The sequence below is a fragment of the Podarcis filfolensis genome (genome assembly GCF_964270895.1).
Source record: "Podarcis filfolensis genome assembly, chromosome: 7".
NCBI lineage: Eukaryota > Metazoa > Chordata > Lepidosauria > Squamata > Lacertidae > Podarcis > Podarcis filfolensis.
In genome coordinates, this window is record NC_139603.1 from 53,681,872 (window position 1) to 53,702,019 (window position 20,148).

Genomic DNA, 20,148 nt, shown 5'->3' on the forward strand with positions numbered 1-20,148 from the left:
ACCCCACCCTGCCAATTGTTTGCACTAGTCCGCAGGGTGGGGGCTCTGTTAAAGGGTTCCAACCCCACCCCACCCCCAGATATAGGGAGCCCCAGTGCTTCTCCTGCTCAGGTGCAAGCCAGAGAAGCATCCAGGCTCCCTCAGCTGGGGGGCAGGATGCCTTCTTAGGCATGGGAGCTGTTCAACTGTGGGGTAGGAGGCCTCTTCTACCCCACAGCTGAGCAGTTCATTGAAGCCCCAATGCTCCTCGACTCGCACTTGAGCTTAAGAGGCATTGGGACTTTCTCACCGTGTAGGGCTGGGCCATGTATCTCAGATGCAGCAGCCAAGATAAATTCGAAGTCATCGTGATATATCAGCATATACAGGTATTTAGCTGCTGATATATCACAAAGAAGCAAAGATCACCAGTGTTGAAGCAATGATTCTTCAACATTAACTTCATTGGATTGGTCATGTGTGGATGCCTGATTATTGTCTTCCAAAGCAACTACTCTATTCCGAACTTAAAAATGGAAAGTGTAATGCTGGTGATCAACAAAAGAGGTTTAAAGACTGTCTCAATGCAAATCTAAAAAAAATGTAGTATAAACACCAACAATTGGGAAACACTTGCCTGCGAGCACTCCAGCACTGTCATGGGCTTTGAAGACATTTGAACTCAGGACGCAAGTGAGAAACGTGCTAAGAGGAAGGAGCACTTGGCAAATCCACACCATGATCAACTCTCGCCTGTGAACCAATGTCCCCACTGTGGAAGGAAGTGTGGATCCAGAATTGGCCTCCACAGTCACTTACGGACTCATTGCTAAAACTGTGTTTATGGAAGACAATCTTACTTGACTATGAGTGATCACCAAAGAAGAAGAATATCACAATGTTGCAAAGAAAGTATTGCCCAGCCCTAGCACAAAATTAAATCATCAGAGGGAAAGCTATTGTGCTAAACATGGCAATTTGCTTAGGTATTTCCCCTGCTGGACTTCCAAGATGAGACATGAATCCGAAACTCATAAGTCACTTGAAACCCCACCTAGAATAGGGTTACCAGATGTCCCCGTTTCCCAGGGACAGCCCCCAGATTTGTGAATAAGTCCCCGGACAAATTCCATCCGCGGAATGTCCCCGGATTTCATCTAATGTCCCCGGGAAACGCAGCAGCAGCTGTGTCAGCAGCCCAGAGCAGTTGGCTCTGGCTGGCTTCAGGAGCTGCTCGGAAGTCTCCATATGATGGTGGTTTCAGGGGCTCTTAAGATGCTGCCTCCACCTTCCCTGACCCTAGCAACTAAGCTGGGAAGGGAGGTTTCATGCTGCCTATTGGAGCAGCCTCCCAACTCCTCCTTGCGTGCAAGCGGTGGCGGGGGGGGGATCGCTCAGTTAGGCAACGGGAAGCCTCCCTTCCCAGCTGAGGGATCCTTGCCCCCCCCTGCTTGCACGCAGGTAGGAATGGGATTGGGGCTGCTCCAGTGAGAAGGGAGGCATTGCGCTGCCCGAGCCTTGCTGCCACTCTCGGCCCTCCTCCATTTTCCATGCCTGACCCACCGCACACCACTTCCCCACCACCAAAGAACCAACAACTCAGGGGCTGCCCAGGCTCATGGATCATGGAGAAAGGAGATAGAAGCCTCAGAGGAAGGGGAAACGTGGCGGTTGAGGTCAAGGCAGTGGCCGCCCCTCTGCCACCGCCATCGCTGCAGCATCAATGTCCCAAATGTGATTTATTTATTTATTTATTTAAAGTGTCCACGGATTCATTGAAAAAAATCTGGTAACCTTAACCTAGAAGCAGTGGAAGAGTCCTCTAAACTTGATAGTCATTGAAAACAAGTAGAACAGGGGTCGGCAAAGTACAGTCCCCCCGGGTGGATCAGGCCCGCCTGGGTCCTAAATCCACCCCCACCCCCCTGGCCATTTAAGAACCCTCTACAAAGCCGAGACTCCCGGCAATGGCGACGGTGGGAAGAGGCCGAGTGGCGGGGGCTCTGCCAATCGAACGCCGTGCCTGGTTTTCCTCAGTGGCGTTTGATTGGTAGAGACCTCCCCGCGCCGCGCTGAGGTAAACCAGGCATGGCATTTGATTGGCAGAGCCGCCGCCACTCGGCCTCTTCCTCCTGTCACTGCCACCACCCCCATAGTGCTCCTGTGGACCAGGGAGTGGAGCAGACGAGCTCACTCTGCCTACCTGCTACACAAGAAGCGGTGGTGGCGGCAGCCCCTGGAAAGGTAAGCGCAGTGCCCTCTTTCTCTAAGCAGAGGTTGAGTGATCCGTGGATCATTATTGTGGCTTTCATTGTGTTATTACCAAGATAAGCAAGGCCCTGGCAGGGGATGGTGTCGCGGACCCCAAATTGGGAACCACTGATCTTGTGTTATAGAATAAGTTGACCTATTGTGCAGACAGCTGGGGTTTGGGAGTAAGTGAACAGGAAACTGTTCATTTAGTCCTGAACCCAAGGCTGCCTCTAGATTTCTGGGGTTTCTTGGGCACAAAGTATCATTGGGCCCCTTGCTTCCTGAAATGAAACCCCACCTCGTTCATGGCCCTCTTTCAGGTCAAAAATCTTGACCAACAGACTAACCTCCTATGCCAAAGAAAAATACAAACTTTTTAATTTTATTGGTTGCTCTTTTTGTATATAACATTGCTTACTTAGAAATAAACAGAAAATACACATACCCATATTTTTCGCTCCATAAGACACACTTTTTTCTTCCGAAAAAGTAAGGGGAAATGTCTGTGTGTCTTATGGAGTGAATGTGTGGTCCCTGGAGCCGAATTGCCCAGGGGCGAAAAGGAGATCATGGTGTTGTTGTTTTTTGAAAGAGGGAAGTGGGTGTTGAAACAAAGCCACTGATCGCAAGCGATCGGAAGCGAGATAAGGGATGCTAGCAATAAAGGAGGCTGCCTGAGAGGGGGGAGGTAAAAGCCCATGGATCCTCAGGATTTTTACATTGAGTCACCCCAAATTCACCATCAGATCACATAGCATGTCCATGGCTACAGCCTGCACCAAAAAAATCATGCACCCACTGTTGCATGGGGCCGCAATGGCGCAAAAACATGGTTACAAAGCACGGATCCACATGGATCCTCAGGATTTTTGCATTGGGCTACCCCAAACTCACCGTCAAATCACATGTTTGTGGCCACAGCATGAACCACAAAAATCATACATCCACTGTTTCGTTCAGAATATTTTTTTTCTTGTTTTCTTCTGAAAACTAGGTGCGTCTTATGGTCAGATGCATCTTATGGAGCAAAAATACGGTATATCTTTTAAAAAGCAGTCAGAACGAAACCCTCATTTCTATGTATTGCAACAAAGCTGAAAAGTGACGTTGATATCTATTGATACTTAGAATGATCACTAAGGTGTGCCTATTTAATGTATGTGTCAGTTATAATTATCACTGACAATAAATTTTTACATCATATTGCTTTCCACCCTTGAAACATGCTCCACACACCCACAATTTTTCTCAGGATCCAGACTTAATTTCTTTACAGAAAAAGAAATAACATCTATATATTCTCAGTTCTTACCTGCAAATATTTATGTCCACAAAACCACAGTGGTAGAGCTAAAAAAATTATGCAACGGTGATGTGTTAAAAGGCTTTCCTCATCCAATAATAGAAAGCATGTCTGCTTTTGAGTTTTAACTGCGATCTTGTTCCAGAAAAAGAAAAACAGTATTCTGAGAGCACAGATGAAGGTGCAATACAAATGTTTCAAAATCACTTCTGGGGGGCGGGGACCCCTTCTACAATCTTTAGCATATTGGTTGTTCACCAGAAAAATCCAGCGTGTTTGAGTTTGACCAGAACTTGAAAAAATAAATCTTAAAAAAACAAACAAACCACATCTCTATTTTTTTTTTTTTTTTACCAGCAATTAATACATTTTCAGTCAGTGATAGAAACCCCCCTGGAAATCTGCTCAGAGGCAGAAGGGAGTAAGCAGTAATTGTTCCCTACCACCACAAAACAACTACCCTTCATATATTTATATAATGGGACTAACAGTCAAGAGTTATTAGCGTTCTGCAAATTTCCCATCCAAGGAGCTAGTTTGTCATAAATATTAGCATTTCTAACGCCTTTTATCTGAACAACCAACCTCTGAGTAGCCTGCTCTTCCAGTTTACAGAGAATCTGAGGGTATTAAACACAACTCACCACTGATTCAAAGGGCAAGGCAGCCAGTGATAAAAAGATTTCTGTAGGAATAGGTATACCAGTAGCAGAGCAGAAGTTGTCCCTCTTCTCGATGTGTTGACCACTTTGTGCCACATCCTGGACTGATGTGTTCAGCAATGGGCAGGCAGGCACTTTTTGAATGGGAGGAGGAGGTAAGCTCAGTTCTCACGTGGCAGCTGCTCTTTGCAGTGCCTGCCACTGCCAATATGCAATAGCATTTGGGCTGTTGCATGTCAGGTGATTTGATGGTTGGCAACCACCATAGCTGGCAACCAATAGGCTCACACTCAAAAGCACAGGTACCGTGCCTCCTACCCAGCATATCTAACTCTGGCCATGGCCTCAGTATTCTCTTAGGACAGCTTTGTATACGCATGCATCTCAACTGCATGCTGGCTTCCCTTGGGCATCTGTGAATAAAGGATCCTGTACTAGAAGGGCTTCATTTTTTTAATCCAGCAAGGCTCATGATTTTTAGACCTCCAAACCCACCCCTCCACATATATCCCTCTTGCTAAGGGTTGCTTTTAAATGCATAAGGCATAAAATGACATTTTTGCGTGCGTGCGCGCGCGCACACACACACACACACACACACTTTCTTAGAACACACATCCTCACATGTACATAAACCCTTTCATGGAATTGAAAAATGGATAACTGAATCATGAAAATACAAAATTTTATATACCGTATTTTTCGACCCATAGGACGCACTTTTTCCCCTCCAAAAATGAAGGGGAAATGTGTGTGCGTCCTATGGGGCGAATGCAGGCTTTCGCTGAAGCCTGGAGAGCGAGAGGGGTCAGTGCGCACAGACCCCTCTCGCTCTCCAGGCTTCGCACAGATCTCCGCAAGCCGTGGGAGCCCGCACTGGGCTCCCGCGGCTTGCGGAGAGTTGCCTGCATGCCGAAGGCTGGGCGTGCTGAGCTCAGCGCGCCCAGGCTGGGTGCAGCTCTCCACAAGGCGTGGGAGCCCGGCACTGGGCTCCCACGGCTTGCGGAGAGTTGCCTGTTCTGGGGGCTGGGGTCGGGGGAAGCTTGGGCTTCCCCCACCCCAGCCCCACGCCTGGGGAAAAAAATAATTCTCCCCCTTTATTTCCCCCCCCAAAAAACTAGGTGCGCCTTATGGGACGGTGCATCCTATAGGGTGAAAAATACGGTATTTAAGTCTAAAACTCTGGCCAGGTGTTACCTCAAGACTGGGGATTTTTGTGGGAAAAGAATGGAAGAAGTGTAAATGGAAGGGCTTTAAAAAAATCAGGATGGAAAACCACAGTAAACACAACAGGAAATGGAAGATATGGAACTGGGTGCACATTAATGAAATCATAACGAGAAAAGAACTATGAAATATTATTTTGATATATGGTCACAGATGAGAGACTTCGTGTGGACACAGACCGAAATTTTTTTCAAAAATTTTTTTATTAAATATTTTATTAGGTTACAAAAGTACATAAATCATCTCTGTTTTCAGTACATAACGTCCTTTTGCAGATCATTTATACTCAATGTTAATGTGGAGGAATTGTTGAAGTTATTTGAGACAAAGTTTATATATTTGATTAGAGAAAAAACTGCTGAAATTTATTAATAATTCATTTCAGGGTTTTTTCTCCTCTTTGTGAAATCTTTCCATTAAAGCATCATAGATGTTTCCAGGAATTTGCTGGTGTCTTTGAATTAATGCCTGGAGTGCTGCCTTGCTCTGAAAATGAGGAAAAGAGGGGAAAGTTATGCATCTCACTACTACAGCTCCATGGGCATGTAAATTAATCCACATGAAAAATTATAGTGAAATGCATATGAAGTCTACGAATCTATATACAAACAATGATTCCTCATTTGAACTCCTTCAGCTCATGGGGATGACGACTAGGATCTGGCCTCACCCTAATTCAGGGGTAACCAATGCCCTCCAGAAGTTATTGGATTGCAGCTCTCAGCACCAGCCAGTTTAGCCAGTGAGTAGAGATTATGGCAATTGTAGTCAAGTAACATGCCTAACTGATAACCTTATTACAGGCTATTAAACATGAACATCAATATTGTATCATATACTGTCCAGTGTCATAGGAACTGAGTAGAATAAGCCACATTGAACTAATGCTATTTAAAACAATAACACTATCTGTTTATTTATTTAAAAAACACCATCTCAAGTTTCTCTAATCAATAAGTATTTGAAAGTTCAACACATTTTGATTTGCAAATAACGTATGCATACTCAGGAGCTAAAAATGAGGGTCAACCTAATCTTTGTCAAGTCACCACACACACACACACACACACACACACACACACAAACTGTTCATCAAGAACAAAATAAATGCCTTGCTTGATCAGACCAACTTTCCTTGCAAGAAAATCATAGCAACCAGCACTAGGTACTAGATGCCCAGGTGACAGATCATGGTCAGTTTCAATTTTCTACCCACTCCTGACATAAACCTTGTGACAGATTCTCTCTGTTCAAACAAATATAGATATTATTTTCAAACAAATAAAAGGCTGCAATAGTCATGTACAAATAAAACTAGAATTCTAGGACTTGAGCCTATGTTTAATAATGCTCTAACCTCCAAATGGCTTAGCAATATAGTTCTAAAGGTGACAATACTGCATTGCAGCCTACATGTTTTTAGAAAAACACTTTCTCTTTTCAAACTGTTTTAATAGAGGGCTTAGTAAATGTATTACCAGCTATTAAAGCTAACAACTCATTTCTCTTAAATAGGAATATTTTGAGTGCACATTTATAATGAAACAGTATTGCTGGTGTTTTATATTGGTTTAGCAGAAAACATACCTTTGTTGCTAACTCTGGAGCTGTTATATTTGGATCATATGGAATGGGTTTACCAATATATGTACGAAATTTGACTGGAAATCCACCATATGGAGGAAGAAAAGGCACCCGAAGAGATTCAAAACACCACTTAGTGAATCCTTTTTAAAATCCAGAGGGCAAAAAAGAAACAAGCAAGATATCAGTTTTCTTTCTGTTAAAAAAATGTGAGTGCCCTTTATGTTGAAAAAAAAAAGGAAAATCATTTTTTTTAATCTAAAAATTCTTTTCACTAGGATCAGTCCATTGCTCCACTGCTGGGATACATATATTGATGTACTCTGATTACAAGGGTTTTGCTGTTTACTTCAATGAGCACACAAAAGCATCCTGTTGGAAGTTACTGAGGGAGTCCTTGTGGATTTGAATTCACTGCTGTGCCTGCACCCAGAAAGACTTCTAATTAAGGTTTACAGCTTCCATTGCAGATCAAGAAAGTAGCTCTTCAGAAATTAAAACATCTGTTGGTAAATATGCAGCATTGTACATATGTGAAGGGTTCTGCATACTGAGACCATTTTCTGAATTCAATGTTTTTGGGATATCCATATGTACATTCATTTTTAATCTGAATCTTATCAATCCTATTCCAAAGGCACAGGTTTATACACATCTTTAATACTTTTGTACATTCAAATCATGTATGTTTAAGCTCAAAAAGCTATAAAGCATGGGTAGGCAAACTAAGGCCCAGGGGCCAGATCCGGCCCAATCACCTAAATCCAACCAGCAGACGGTCCGGGAATCAGTGTGTTTTTACATGAGTAGAATGTGTACTTTTATTTAAAATGCATCTCTGGGTTATTTGTGGGGCATAGGAATTCGTTCATTATTATTTTTCAAAATATAGTCCAGCCCCCCCACAAGGTCAGAGGGACAGGGGACCAGCCCCCTGCAGAAAAGGTTTTCTGACCCCTGCTATAAAGGTTTTAGCTAGAGCTTTAATTGATACTAAACTCTTCAAAGCTATATTCCGCTGAGATCAATAGCAGTACTACTATTTAGCTCTTGCCACATTCCAGTCCCATATCACATAAGGTAAAAGGGAATTTGCTTGTTCAGAAGGAGAGAGAATGAGCTATCTTTCTCCAAAGTGTTTGGGCTTTGCCTCTTTCAGGTAACGAGGTAAAGCAGGCAGAAGCCAACTTTGTTGCTTTTCATAGTTTTTAGTTTAAAAATAAAGGTGTAAAACAAGAGAGCTCCCTCCCAACTTTTTAAGGGAATTACCCACTAATTTCCTCTGCTCTCTGTGCATCCATGGGCACTAGGTGCTATGAGATGAGGTTTTTGTGGCTGCTGAGGTAATGCAAAAGATGGCCAACCAGCTGGCTCCCTTGCTCAGCGGTTCATTCCCTGCTTAGGACAAAGGAGGGAAAGAGAACCTATTGGCCACTTTGTATTGAGGCTGGCTTGTTCCCTGCAAGTGTGGGCTGGCAGAAGGAGGCAGAAAGCCACTTGAGCACTTGGCTTGTGCCCCAAGAAAACACCTTTCTCAGCTGTGAGGAGAAAGTGGTGGAGCCATGCAGTATATTCTGCTTATTCTCTTTCCTGAGAAGAATGTTTCTGCATTAAACACCTTTGAATTAAAGGGAAGCGAAAAGAAAACACTGGCTGTTATCTTCTTCTGGTGAGCTCAACAGTGAGGTCCAGGGCTGGTTGGAAAAGCTTCCTAGCCCTGCCTGTGTTATCCTGACCAATTGACTCTGCCCATAGCCAAGATGTGATGACTCCCAGTACTTAAGGAGAAGGAATAGTTTTTAAAGATTTTAAGTTAAAACTAGAAGTCCACATTAGTACCAAAATTACAACAAATGTCCAGACCCACCATGAAGCTCCTAGCATGCATGTGAGTTTGCTGCTCCAACAAACGCATTAGCAAAAGCTTCCCCACTCTGTTTAATGAACAGGATTTATTTTCATGGAAGTGCTATGCAAGTCTTTTGAAGCAGGCACTGAGCTGCAGGCTGGAGAACACAACATTTTAAAAGTACAAGCTAAATATCTGCATGCCTTACTTGTTCGTCCAAAGATCCTAAATCCTTCCCGAACATTTTGTGTATGCATTGGAATGATGGGCTAAGGGAGGAGAGAAAAGATGATAGTTTAAGTTAGCATATTTAAAGTTCAGTCTTTATCTTGAGAATAAATATACACACAGGTAGCTGATGCTACCAGAAAGGAATTCTGTAAGTTCCCACCCAGCTGGCAAACCACTCTTACAGTCTACCTTGGCTCCAAAATATATTTGACCTGGCAATATATTGCGAATAATAATGTGTGTGTGTGTGCGTGCGCTACGCAAAAATCACAATGCGGGGGAAATCATGAAGCCTCTACATAGCTGCATCCTTATTTCATACATTGTGATAGATCAGTATATAACAAATGTTTAGCTGGTGAAATATCACAATATTGAAAACCAGATATTGCTCAGTCCTACTTGGTGCCATACTAGTAGCCAGTGGCTTCCTCAACACAACTGTTAGATGCCAGCAACCAGGCTCTAGAAATCTGCACTTGCTGCAATTTCTGAACCAACCTCAAGGGTAGTCCTACAAATAGTGCATTACAATATTATATAGTCAAAATTGCCAATGTTTCAAAATTGTAGTCAAGCTATCCCAATTCAGGAACGGTCACAGACAACAGACCAACAGAAGTGGATAAAAATCACTCCTACCCTAGCTGGATCTTAAAGTACCCCCCAGAATATGTAGCAGAACTGCAACCCTATCCAAAACACAACCAGTCTCCCAAACACAGGAATGGCTCACCCACAGTGCTTCTGTCTTGTCAGGATTTAAGCTCAACTTACTGACCCTTTTCAGAGTCTTGTTTTACTCTCCTCACCAAAAGTTCTACTTTCTCTTCTCTTTTTTATTCTTCTTCCCCTTCTAAAGCTTCTATAAACTGCACATTGAGGCTCAAAGACATGATATGGCATGTTGCAAGTTCCCTCGTTCTGCAAAGGTTGGCCAAGAGGTTGCAAAACTTGCTAATGTGATGACATCACATGAAACTTGCATTGCTAGACTAGATAAAGGAGCAGGAATAATCTCCCGCCCTCTTCATGTGGGTGGGGAGCCTTGGCTCTTTTGGTCAGGTAATGCGTGTTCCTAAGGTAGACATTTTATGTAACAATTTGTCATATGAAGACCATGCCGTAGATATGTGACAATCTGACTGCTGTTTTTGGAGCACCAACATGCTTCAACAAATTCCCTGCAAAACACTGCATATGTTGTGCTTTGCCTGACTTTACACTTACCTTGGAAGGCATGTTGCCTCAAGCTTGAGTGATTCTTTGTGATGTTATACTAGCCAAAAAATCCCTTACTTTGGGACATTTTCTTAACTCATATTAGTTGGTGTCACCATGTATATATTGTATGTTATCTGATTGTAAATTAAGATACAATTCAGTAGTAATATAAAAGTGTTGTAATCATATTATTAGCCTATTGTGTTGCTTTTGGATTGTCAGATTGTTCTGTTTGCAGCACAGGGGATTTTTGTTGTTTAGAAATATGTGAAAAATAGGGAAATGGTGAACAGCTTGGGCCTTTTTTTACAGGTCATATATTATTTTCAGAAACAAATGCCTGCATCTTCCCAGGCTACTCTGGTAGTTGAGGCTATGGCAACAAGAAATCAGCTAAGATGGCAATGCGAGACTTTCGACAGCTAAAAGATAGAGAAGGTAGCATGTACAGTGAATGCTGGATATCCTGAGACAGACTGTCATTTTTAATAGAACTGATGACACACAAACATTTCCCATGGCATATTAGCAAACACCTCTTTTGTAGTGTGGCTTTCTCATGTTTTTAAGCAAGTTTTGCAAAACTGGTAAAACTTAACATCAGTGGCTGAAGTGAACATGATACCTTTATTTGTTATAACCTGTGCTCTCTTTAACGAAAAATCTTCTCTCCATTCTAACTTGATACTATTATTTATTATTATTATCTATGAAATTTCTCTACTGTCCATCCAAAGATCACAGGGCGGTTTACAATACAGTGGACGCTCGGGTTGCAAACGTGAAAAGTGCAGGAGGCACCTTCGCAACCCACAGCGTTCACAACCTGCAGCGCCGCGTTTGCGCTTGTGAGGGTTGCAATTCGCCGCTTCTGCGCGTGCGTGTGATGTCATTTTGAGCGTCTGCGCATGGGCGAGCGCCGAAACCCGGAAGTAACCCGTTCCGGTACTTCTGGGTTCGGTGTGGTGCGCAACCCGAAAACACGCAACCTGAAGCATCTGTAACCCGAGATATGACTGTACAAATACTACTAGGCTTCATGTTGCAACATACTTTTTTAAAAAAACAAGAATCAATCTTTTAATTATGAAATGGAAATATCCTTTAAAAATATGATGATCTTTGTCTATCGGGTAGTTGTAATTTTCTAGATTCAGTCAATATTAGCACTTCCTGACTTTCAAGAGCAGAAGACTTCAATTAGCACTTTCAAGAGCAGAAGACAATAAAATGCAATTAAGACCCATTGTTTTCATTTAAAATGTGTTACCATTTTTTTCTCTCCCGCACTAGAATGGGATTCCAAAGGGCCGGACTTCTGCAGAATTATATCATACCTTTTTACAGTATTCCAAATGGGTATGTTTTAATCAGTTATTTCTCACCGCTCAAAGCACTTCTTGAAGCAGAAAGATACTTTTTTAAGATGCTTAATTTTCCACATGTCTGGATTTAATTTGAATTTCTAGTGTGCCACTATTTAACTCTGAAATGTACAGAACAGCTGTGTGTAGGACCAGGAAGATGTGGCCTTCCATATGTTGATGGTCCACAACTCCCATCCACCCTGACCTCTGACCACGCAGGGTGGGGCTTGTAGAAGTTAGAATTCAACTAAACAACTGGAGGGCCATAGTTTCTCTGTACTGTACTGTATTAACTATAAAATGTACATAGGTTCAAATATTTTAAGTTGCCTTGCTAAAAAGCATATCACTTACTCAGAAAGTTTAATTAAGTCAATAAAGATATTCAGAGCTGAAGTTTGAAATTTAACTAGTGCCTTGTAGTCTTCCTTTTATTCTGAAGAAAACAGAGGTCACAATAGTAGTGCTTGCATGCAGCAATCATTAATTTATATGATATTTACATGGGGAAAATCCTCAAAAGATTCTTTTAGAGACTGGAGATTTATCTTCACAAGGTGGATCTTATAGACCGAGAAATGAGAATTAATGCAAATGGAAGGACCAGCGCAAGTCCTGATCCCCTTAATAATCAAGTTACTTCAGAAGGACAGTGGCCTCAAGCCCTGAAATCAGTTACAGACTGATACTTGGGCATCTTGGATCTTCTCTGCAGATAACAGGCATAACCACAGGTAACAGTTTAAATATAATTGCTTGGTAGATCGCTATTACTTCATTTTACAGCATGGATCTTAGTTATATTAAGTGAATCCCATGCACATGAAAATTATAATTTTAGATGATCGATTAACAACATTTTTATGTTAAAAAACATAACATGTCTTCTAGCTGTTTAGCTTCTTATTTTGTTTGATAACATATATGCATTCAGAAGTGTCCAAATGTATAATCATATATGAATAGTACTTACCACTTTGGCATCTATAGCCACTTGAGCAAAACCTTTCCGATTTTTCCATATAAGTTTGTATGATTTATCACTAAATAGTGCTTCTCGAGCTCCCCCTGGTGAAAGTCCCAGCAGATGACCATTTTTTAGAACATTTAGACACTCTTGCTGTGTACCAGGTAAAAGCCACATTACAGCACTAAAGTTTTTTAAACCTATAAAATATAAACAAGAAGACATAAACAAATAAACAGCCCCAAACCTGGCTCAGCTGAAGATATGCCAGCATAACTTGCTCATCCTGGCTGAACTGAGACTGACTGAGCAAAGGCTTTTGAAAGTCACCCCAAAAAGGGTGTTCTGAGGATGTGGTGGGATGGGGAGCGGGGAACTTAGACTGGATCTTAAGCCCAGTCCACTCAGTCACATGACCTGGCGACCTGGCATAGAACCTTTCATTAAAGGCTTGTTTTCCATTGGCCAAGGACCCACCAATTTGCTCTCTGGCATAGAGCAATTTCCCTTGCTACACTAAGGGCCATTAACTCATCAAAAAGCTTGCCCAGCTAGTTCAACAATGGAATCCTTCATTTTAACCCTTGCTGGATCTAGGACCCCGGGAACTCAGAAGGGACTCAGGCATCAAGCAGGCTAAACCCCCATACTCACAACACTGAATCTTGTGCTTCAGATATTTAATGCTAGGCATTAAAACTGCCTAATCTAATGAAGGACTTATCTAGCCAGTGTAAACAGCATTACCCCTGATGCTAAGCAGAGAGAAATTTATAGATTTTGCCATTTTGATAATAGATAAAATCTTGCCAGTTTCTGGAAATCACAAGTGGGGAGAGTGATCCTGCACAAGCTTGGATCTTCTCTTAGGCACCTGACTGGCCACTGTGAGAACAGGATGCTGGAGTAGATGGGCCATTGGCCTCATCCAGCAGATTCTAACTCCCTCTGTTCGTTTCTTTAATTTAATGATATAAGATGCTTTTTCATGACCACTGAGGACTAGGCAATGCTTCCTGAAACAAGCAGAGAAAACTTTGATGGCTGGTAGTTAGCAACCTACTAACCTGTGTCTCCATTAACCGCTCCTCCCTAGGAAACTGATGCTGCAAAAGGCTGAAGCTTCCTAACACCATTTGGGGAAAATGGGTTATATTTTAGTATTACACACATTACCTGAAATCAGTTTTAAATTAACAAAGAACATCACCTGGAAGTTTGAAAATACAACGATCAGCTACTGTATAGCAACTTTGGCGCTTCAGAAGAAAAAGTTTGGATATAAAGTAACCATAATCTATAGGAATTGCTCCATGGTAAAATATTATAAGGCCTGGTCCATCTGGTAGGTTTTCTATGCCATGTAGTTCGTAACCTGTTTGGAATACAAAGTGCAAAAGGGTTGTTATTTCAAATTAAGTAACTCTGAATGGGTAACTGAACTATAGTAGATTCCAGTGGTGTAGTGTGAGGTGCCAAGGGGGCCATTGCCCCGAGACCACAATTTGGGGGGGGTGAACCGTCAAATGACACACTATCCACGCCCTGCCCCTGCCCATTGTGTGAGTGCCGACACAGCGGTGGCAAGGTCTGGGGAGCAGAGGGTGAAGGGCACTCTCTGCGCCCCTTTCCTACCCAGCACGCAACACCTGGCTGCAAGAGAACGCGGACAATACTCTTGACCCTCCTTCACCTCACCCCTACCCTGTACATGAGCGCTTGCCTGGTGGCAAGGGCTGAGCAGTGCTAAATGTTGATAACTAGTTTTGTTATGTTTGTAATTATGGTAAATATTCTCATGTTGTAAGTTGCCTTGAGCAAGGTTTTAATTAAGGAAAGGCAACATACAAATCAGAAGATGAAGATGAAACATGCTTACCATTCAAATATCTTCCAAGTCTATCCCACATGAATGTTATAATTAGTCGTGCACCATCCCATGCTTTACTGGAATAAGCTTCTTTTAGTTTATGTGTCCTCTCATAGATGAAGAGGACCAAAGAAGAAAAGTAAAGAAGCAGCAGCACACATGCAGGAATTGTAAAAAATAACAGGATGTTGATAAACACCAGCACTACTGAACAGATGATCACATATGGGAGATATTCAAGAAAAATCCATTCTTCCATCAGATACTTAAGGCATGTAGAGTATGTCATAGTTGTATGTAGCATTTATTCACACTAATAATGTCCTGGGGGTTTTTTAAAGAAAAAGAATAAAACAATGTGAAACCCTTTCTACCACAAACTGTAGACTCCTCAAAAAAAAACTTGAAGCATCTCAAGTAGCATAGAGTTCCATTTTCTGTCCTCAGAGCTCGTGGGTGGGCCAGGTGCCTCTGGTGGGCTCTTCAGCACCACCCAGCAGAAGTCCCCCAATGGGGCATTCTGGGGGAGCCCTGAAGTGAATCTCCCCTTCACAATAGGAAAAGGCGCTACATGGGAGAATAAGGAAGGGAAGAGCCAAGGCGGTGCTAGAAGGCTGAGCGCTCCTGAGGGCTTGGGGAAAGGAATGAAGGTTGGGTAGAAGTTGACAGACGCCAGGGTCCCAAACACCTGGAGGTCCCCTAGTTGTGTGTGTTGGGGGAGGGCGACTGAGTGACGCAGCAGCTCTCTCAGAGTTGCTCAGCTCCACAGCCACAGCAGCTCCACCATTCCCTCGCCTCCCCCCCCCCATCACCCGCTCTCCCGCCCTGCTCCGCTCGCGCGCTTTCCCCTAGCCTCGCCTCCTCTCAGGCTCTTCTGCGCGCCGAGCTTCCTTCACACGGGACGTCCTCAGCTCCTCACGTGGGCGCTTCGCAGGGGGACCGGCGAGCTCCCTGTGCCCTTCTGCCTCACCTCTGCGGTTACCTCGTCCGTCGCTAGCGGAGGGCGTAAGGGGAAGAATGACACGAGGAAATGGGTATCGGCCGCCAGAGATCCTCACCGGCGCTTCCTTCCGAGGGGCTCGGCTGCTGCTGTTCGCAGCAGGTTGTCGGTGAAGGTAGCCTCAAGCACGAAGCGTCTGCTAGGGAGGAGTCGCGCTGGTGTTAAAAGGAGTTTCGCAGTCTTGCGGATGAGTCTGCGGTCGCAGGTGAGGCTGCCTCGAGCTGTTTGCGCCTACGTACTTAAGCAGGAGACGGCCGGTTTTTGTAAAAAAGAAATATATCGGGTACTTTCTACCATGGGGCGGGGACAGAACCTCAGTTTGCTATGTATTTTTTACTTAGGTTCTAGCACATTTGCAAACGAAGCAGGGTCCAGTATGGTTTCAAACTGGCTGAGAGACTTTGTTGGGATAACTAGATGAGCCTTGGAGCTCCTTCCAACTCTACATTTTATGATTCTATGAACAAAAACGTTTACTTACATTCCTGGTAAGCCTAAATTGCCTTTACTTCAGTCACCTCTCTGGGAGCAGCAGAAGGCTTGTCTGGTGCACTTTTTCGTTGGCTAATTTTCACCCCTATGGAGACTTGACCCTTTATGTGGTGGTTTAAAGAGACTGTGGTGGGTGTGCCATCTGTATGAGGAAACAAAGCATTGTGAAAAAGAGGGAGGGCTTGTGGAGGCTGCTTCTGGGAAGTCGTGGCCCTTTTTAATTAAACGTAAGTTATAGGGTCAAGATGTGCTTGCAAGATATCCTGCAATACGTAAACCTTGATAACATGTTCTGTTTACAATATTAAATCCTAGCGCTGCATCAGGAAAAGTATTTGCATTGGACCTCTCTCTTTAATTCTCTTTAATTCAGAGCAATAATCACATACACATATGGTGGTCTGTTTTACTCTATTTTTGAGGGGAGAGGTATTCGTTGTGACAGAGTAGTAGTACTTTCCTGCATTAAGGGGTTTGATCAACAGGGGAGAAATAATTTGATAGCCTTGCCTTGTTTAATTTGTTTGACATGGTTAGTTTGTTCTAATTTTCTTTTTTGGAGTCTTGTAAAGACCATTACTCTTCACTCCCCCCCCCCACCACAATGCTTTATCACCAGGTTCTCAAGAATTATGAGGATTTATAAAGTAGCTGACCTTCCTTATCCACAAAAATGCTGTGTCATGAAGTTCTCTGTCTGCAATTCAGTCATAGATGCAATAAAGACAAATATCCATGCCATATAAAAGGCAAATAAAGCCAAAAAACAAAAAAACAAACAGGTCTCCAATCTTCACTAGTCCCTTCATGAATCAATTGAAGAAGAGCTAAAACCTACCAAAATCCATTAAAACCACTTAGAACCTACTAAAAGGCAGATTAAAAACCACAAACTTCCAGAGAGGGATGTTATCTCCCAATCTGCTGAGTTCCTTCCAGACTTTTTCCTTTTACTTCAGGAAACAGTTAATTTAAGGTAAAGTTAACAGAAGTTAACGCGCAGGAAGGACCTCCATCAACAATATCCTTAGCTTGTGTCAGAGGAATGAAAAAATTATGTTGTCAGCTGCATAATTCCCTGATGAAAAAATGCATGGCTATCAAGTACATTAGAAAATAATGGACAGAAGGATTTCAGAGCAGAATCAGCATGTTGATTTCCTTCTGAAATTATATCTTTGAATCCTGTATGGGAGCAACCGTGAGAGTAAACATGAGCAGCATAGAAAGGCACAATTCTATTTGTCAAGAGATTTTTCAGTGTCAAAAACAAAGAGTAGATTAAAATCTAGCATAGGAGAAAGATAGGAATTAGCCAAATGTGCTAAAAAGATATCCCACTTCACACAAAAATCACAAAATGCAGTGAAAGTGTAGGCTGGTCTCTGTCAGTTTCCTGATTAGCTGCAAAAAAATATGCCAGTTATTTTCAGAATCCTTATATGTTAAAACACTCTAGAGGTGTTGAATAGGAACCTGCTTTTGGACAGAAACCAATTTCCAGGGTACCTGTTGAATTAAAACTAGGCGTGAATCTTTAGGAGGGTTAAAATAAACTATCCCAAGTTAATCAGTAAATGCAAACTGATAGGAAAGAGAAGAACTCATTAGGGACTCGTGTTCCTCTTTAGAAAAAAAGCAAATAACAAACAGCAATATCAAATCCAGTGATAGGCAAATGTAGCCACTTTAAAATCACTATTCTGTCAGCAGCGTCTGGGGAAAAAAGTAGTCCTGTAGGTGAAAACATTGTATCAAGGAAAATCACTCGTATGAATTGACCCCAAAACTCTGCAACTGCTGTAAAGTAAATTCATTAGGAATTTTAAGCTGAGGGAGGAAAGGAGAAAAAACAGTCTGCAACAGGTGATGAAGAATAAGTCTCACTGTCTGAGGTGGAATCAGACCTGTATGCTATGTCTTAATTTTATAAACCACCATAGGGCACTGGAACTGAAATTAGCAAGTTCTGCTGTCATTAGATTCAAACCAGCACTGCCCTTAGCGGCATGGCGCAGATCTGTCACAGGAGACTGTGTGTTAAGAGCAACTGTGTTAGAAGCGATAGGTGGCTCTGCTAATTTAGCTTCAGTAAAATCCTGACAATCAGCTGGCACAACAGTCTTTGTTCTCCCATTTAAACTCAGGCTGGAAGGCCATCCATTGTGGCATTGACTGTCTTTAGCAGGATGAACTGAAGGAGACAAAGCTGCTGCTTGTTGTTGTTGTTTAGTCGTTTAGTCGTGTCTGACTCTTCATGACCCCATGGACCAGAGCACGCCAGGCACTCCTGTCTTGCACTGCCTCCCACAGTTTGGTCAGACTCATGTTTGTAGTTTCTAGCTGCTGCTAGGAGGGCAGATTTGTGAGTCTTGGTGTCAATATTCTGGCAAGGCTTACTCATTTGAGCAATATCTGTTTCTGGCTTCTGATAACTTGCTTTAAGAGCAGTCTTGCAATCAGCATTTTCATTTTCATAAGCCAATTGTTTCATTTAAACTTCAGAGGCTTCAAGGTTTGGAATTTAAGTACTGGCTCCTCTTAGCCCATCAAGAATGCCATGCAAGCCATTTTCTGTCACACTTCGTTTAAAAACTGCGAAGGGCAATGATTCACGGGCTCTCTGTTCCTGTGCATTCTGAACAACAGGACAGACTGATAATAATGGTAAGGTGTCAGCTATTTTTCCTTCACTGCTTCCTTCTGCCATATTTGGAATAACCAATTTTTGCACTGCGGTCTGAGCCCCTTGTGGGCATTGGTCCAACAAAGAAGGTGGCATGGAATTTACATTTGACCCAGGCAAATCTTTGGCAAAGGAAGGTGCCACTAGGAATGGAAGTACCTTTGGCATGACCTCAGAGAGAGGCTTGAAATCTAGAGGCTGAGATGGGGGAAACAATATTATGGTATTTTTAAAAGCAGCTAGGGGTTGCAACAATGTGGGAGCATTCACAGAGACAACGGGTGGTTGGAGCAAAGTGTTAGAGAGCTTTCCAACTGCGTCTCTACACAAATGCTAGGTGTGCAAAACTTGTACAGATGCCTCAGGATGTCTATGGAGTGCATCTCCCAGTTCATTCCATTTCTTAATGTCATAAGTACCCCCCTCTGGAAATCAGGGGCACAGTCTAGCAATCCCTAACAACATTTTTTCTACTAAGGGTGCTAGATGCTTATCATGCCCTGCCTGAGCTAGCAAAAATAACAAATTATCCCTATGCTTTTCCTGCTCGTGTGAAAGCTTGCTTCCCATGATTTCACCTGAAGGGGTATAGACACACGTCTTTGGGGCTCGTTCCGAGCGAATGAGATCCTAAGTCTGGGAATCGTTTTGCAGGAGATGATCCACCGTGACCAAGGGATAGCAGGTTGCTAGCTCCGAGGGGAGTCCAGTCCTGGGGGTTTCCTTTTGCTGAGGTTTCCTTTTGCTTTGCCTCACACGCTGAGGTTTTTTTTTTACAAGCCTCACACGTTTCTTTTTAGCTTAGCCTCACACGGGGCACCACTTGAGGCGTTCCCAAAGTAAAGGAAGGATTGAACTCTGATTAATGAGAATACACACAGAGGCTTGAACCAGCAACTGTGGGAAGGGTGCGTATAATAATCTCTCTCTGTCTGTGTCTCCAGCCCCCTCGGCCCAGGTTGTTTTATTCACAAAATAACTTTTTACAGAGTGTTCGTAAGAACCAATCAGATTTCTTCTGAGCATTTCAACAAATCCATGTGGGGAGAAAGTTAAACTACCAAAACTAATTAGGCATGGGGTAAACAAAGAACAGAACTACAAAGGAGAGCATTTGGCAACCCCAGAGGTGATAAACAAGCAATATATATGATAAGAAGGATGGCCAGGAGGACAGCGATCATTATCACCTTCATGTGAGATCTGTTTCCTGGCCCTAAGATTAACATCCTGGGATTAACATATCAGAAAGGGCTTCAAAGAAGCTTGCCCACTATCTTTATGGCCCAGGATGCCTGCCTGGCGAAGCAACTGGCAGTGTACGTGACTGGTGAAGAAAGAGAAATAGAACAGGGATGCAGAGGTGTGGATTGATCAAGAATCATATCAAAATAGTTTAAACCCAGACAACGCAATACTTTCATTGCTGACACAGATGGCTTACTCTATATTTG

The 20,148-nt window shown here is 42.9% G+C and overlaps 1 protein-coding gene across 1 annotated transcript in view; it reads right to left on the minus strand.

Annotated features, from left to right (window-relative positions):
• LOC310767382 (uncharacterized protein) overlaps positions 1-16,249 on the minus strand; it is a 37,381-nt gene extending 21,132 nt beyond the window's left edge. The window contains exons 1-8 of the mRNA XM_083624252.1: positions 15,998-16,249; positions 15,375-15,509; positions 14,526-14,840; positions 13,857-14,021; positions 12,653-12,846; positions 9,066-9,126; positions 7,012-7,151; positions 5,810-5,910 (exon numbers count right to left, since the gene is read on the minus strand). Of these exons, the coding sequence (XP_083480378.1) occupies positions 5,810-5,910; positions 7,012-7,151; positions 9,066-9,126; positions 12,653-12,846; positions 13,857-14,021; positions 14,526-14,820 (956 nt within the window). The 5' untranslated portion in view covers positions 14,821-14,840; positions 15,375-15,509; positions 15,998-16,249. The remainder of the gene's footprint in view (positions 1-5,809; positions 5,911-7,011; positions 7,152-9,065; positions 9,127-12,652; positions 12,847-13,856; positions 14,022-14,525; positions 14,841-15,374; positions 15,510-15,997) is intronic.
• Between the last annotated feature and the right edge of the window lie 3,899 nt (positions 16,250-20,148).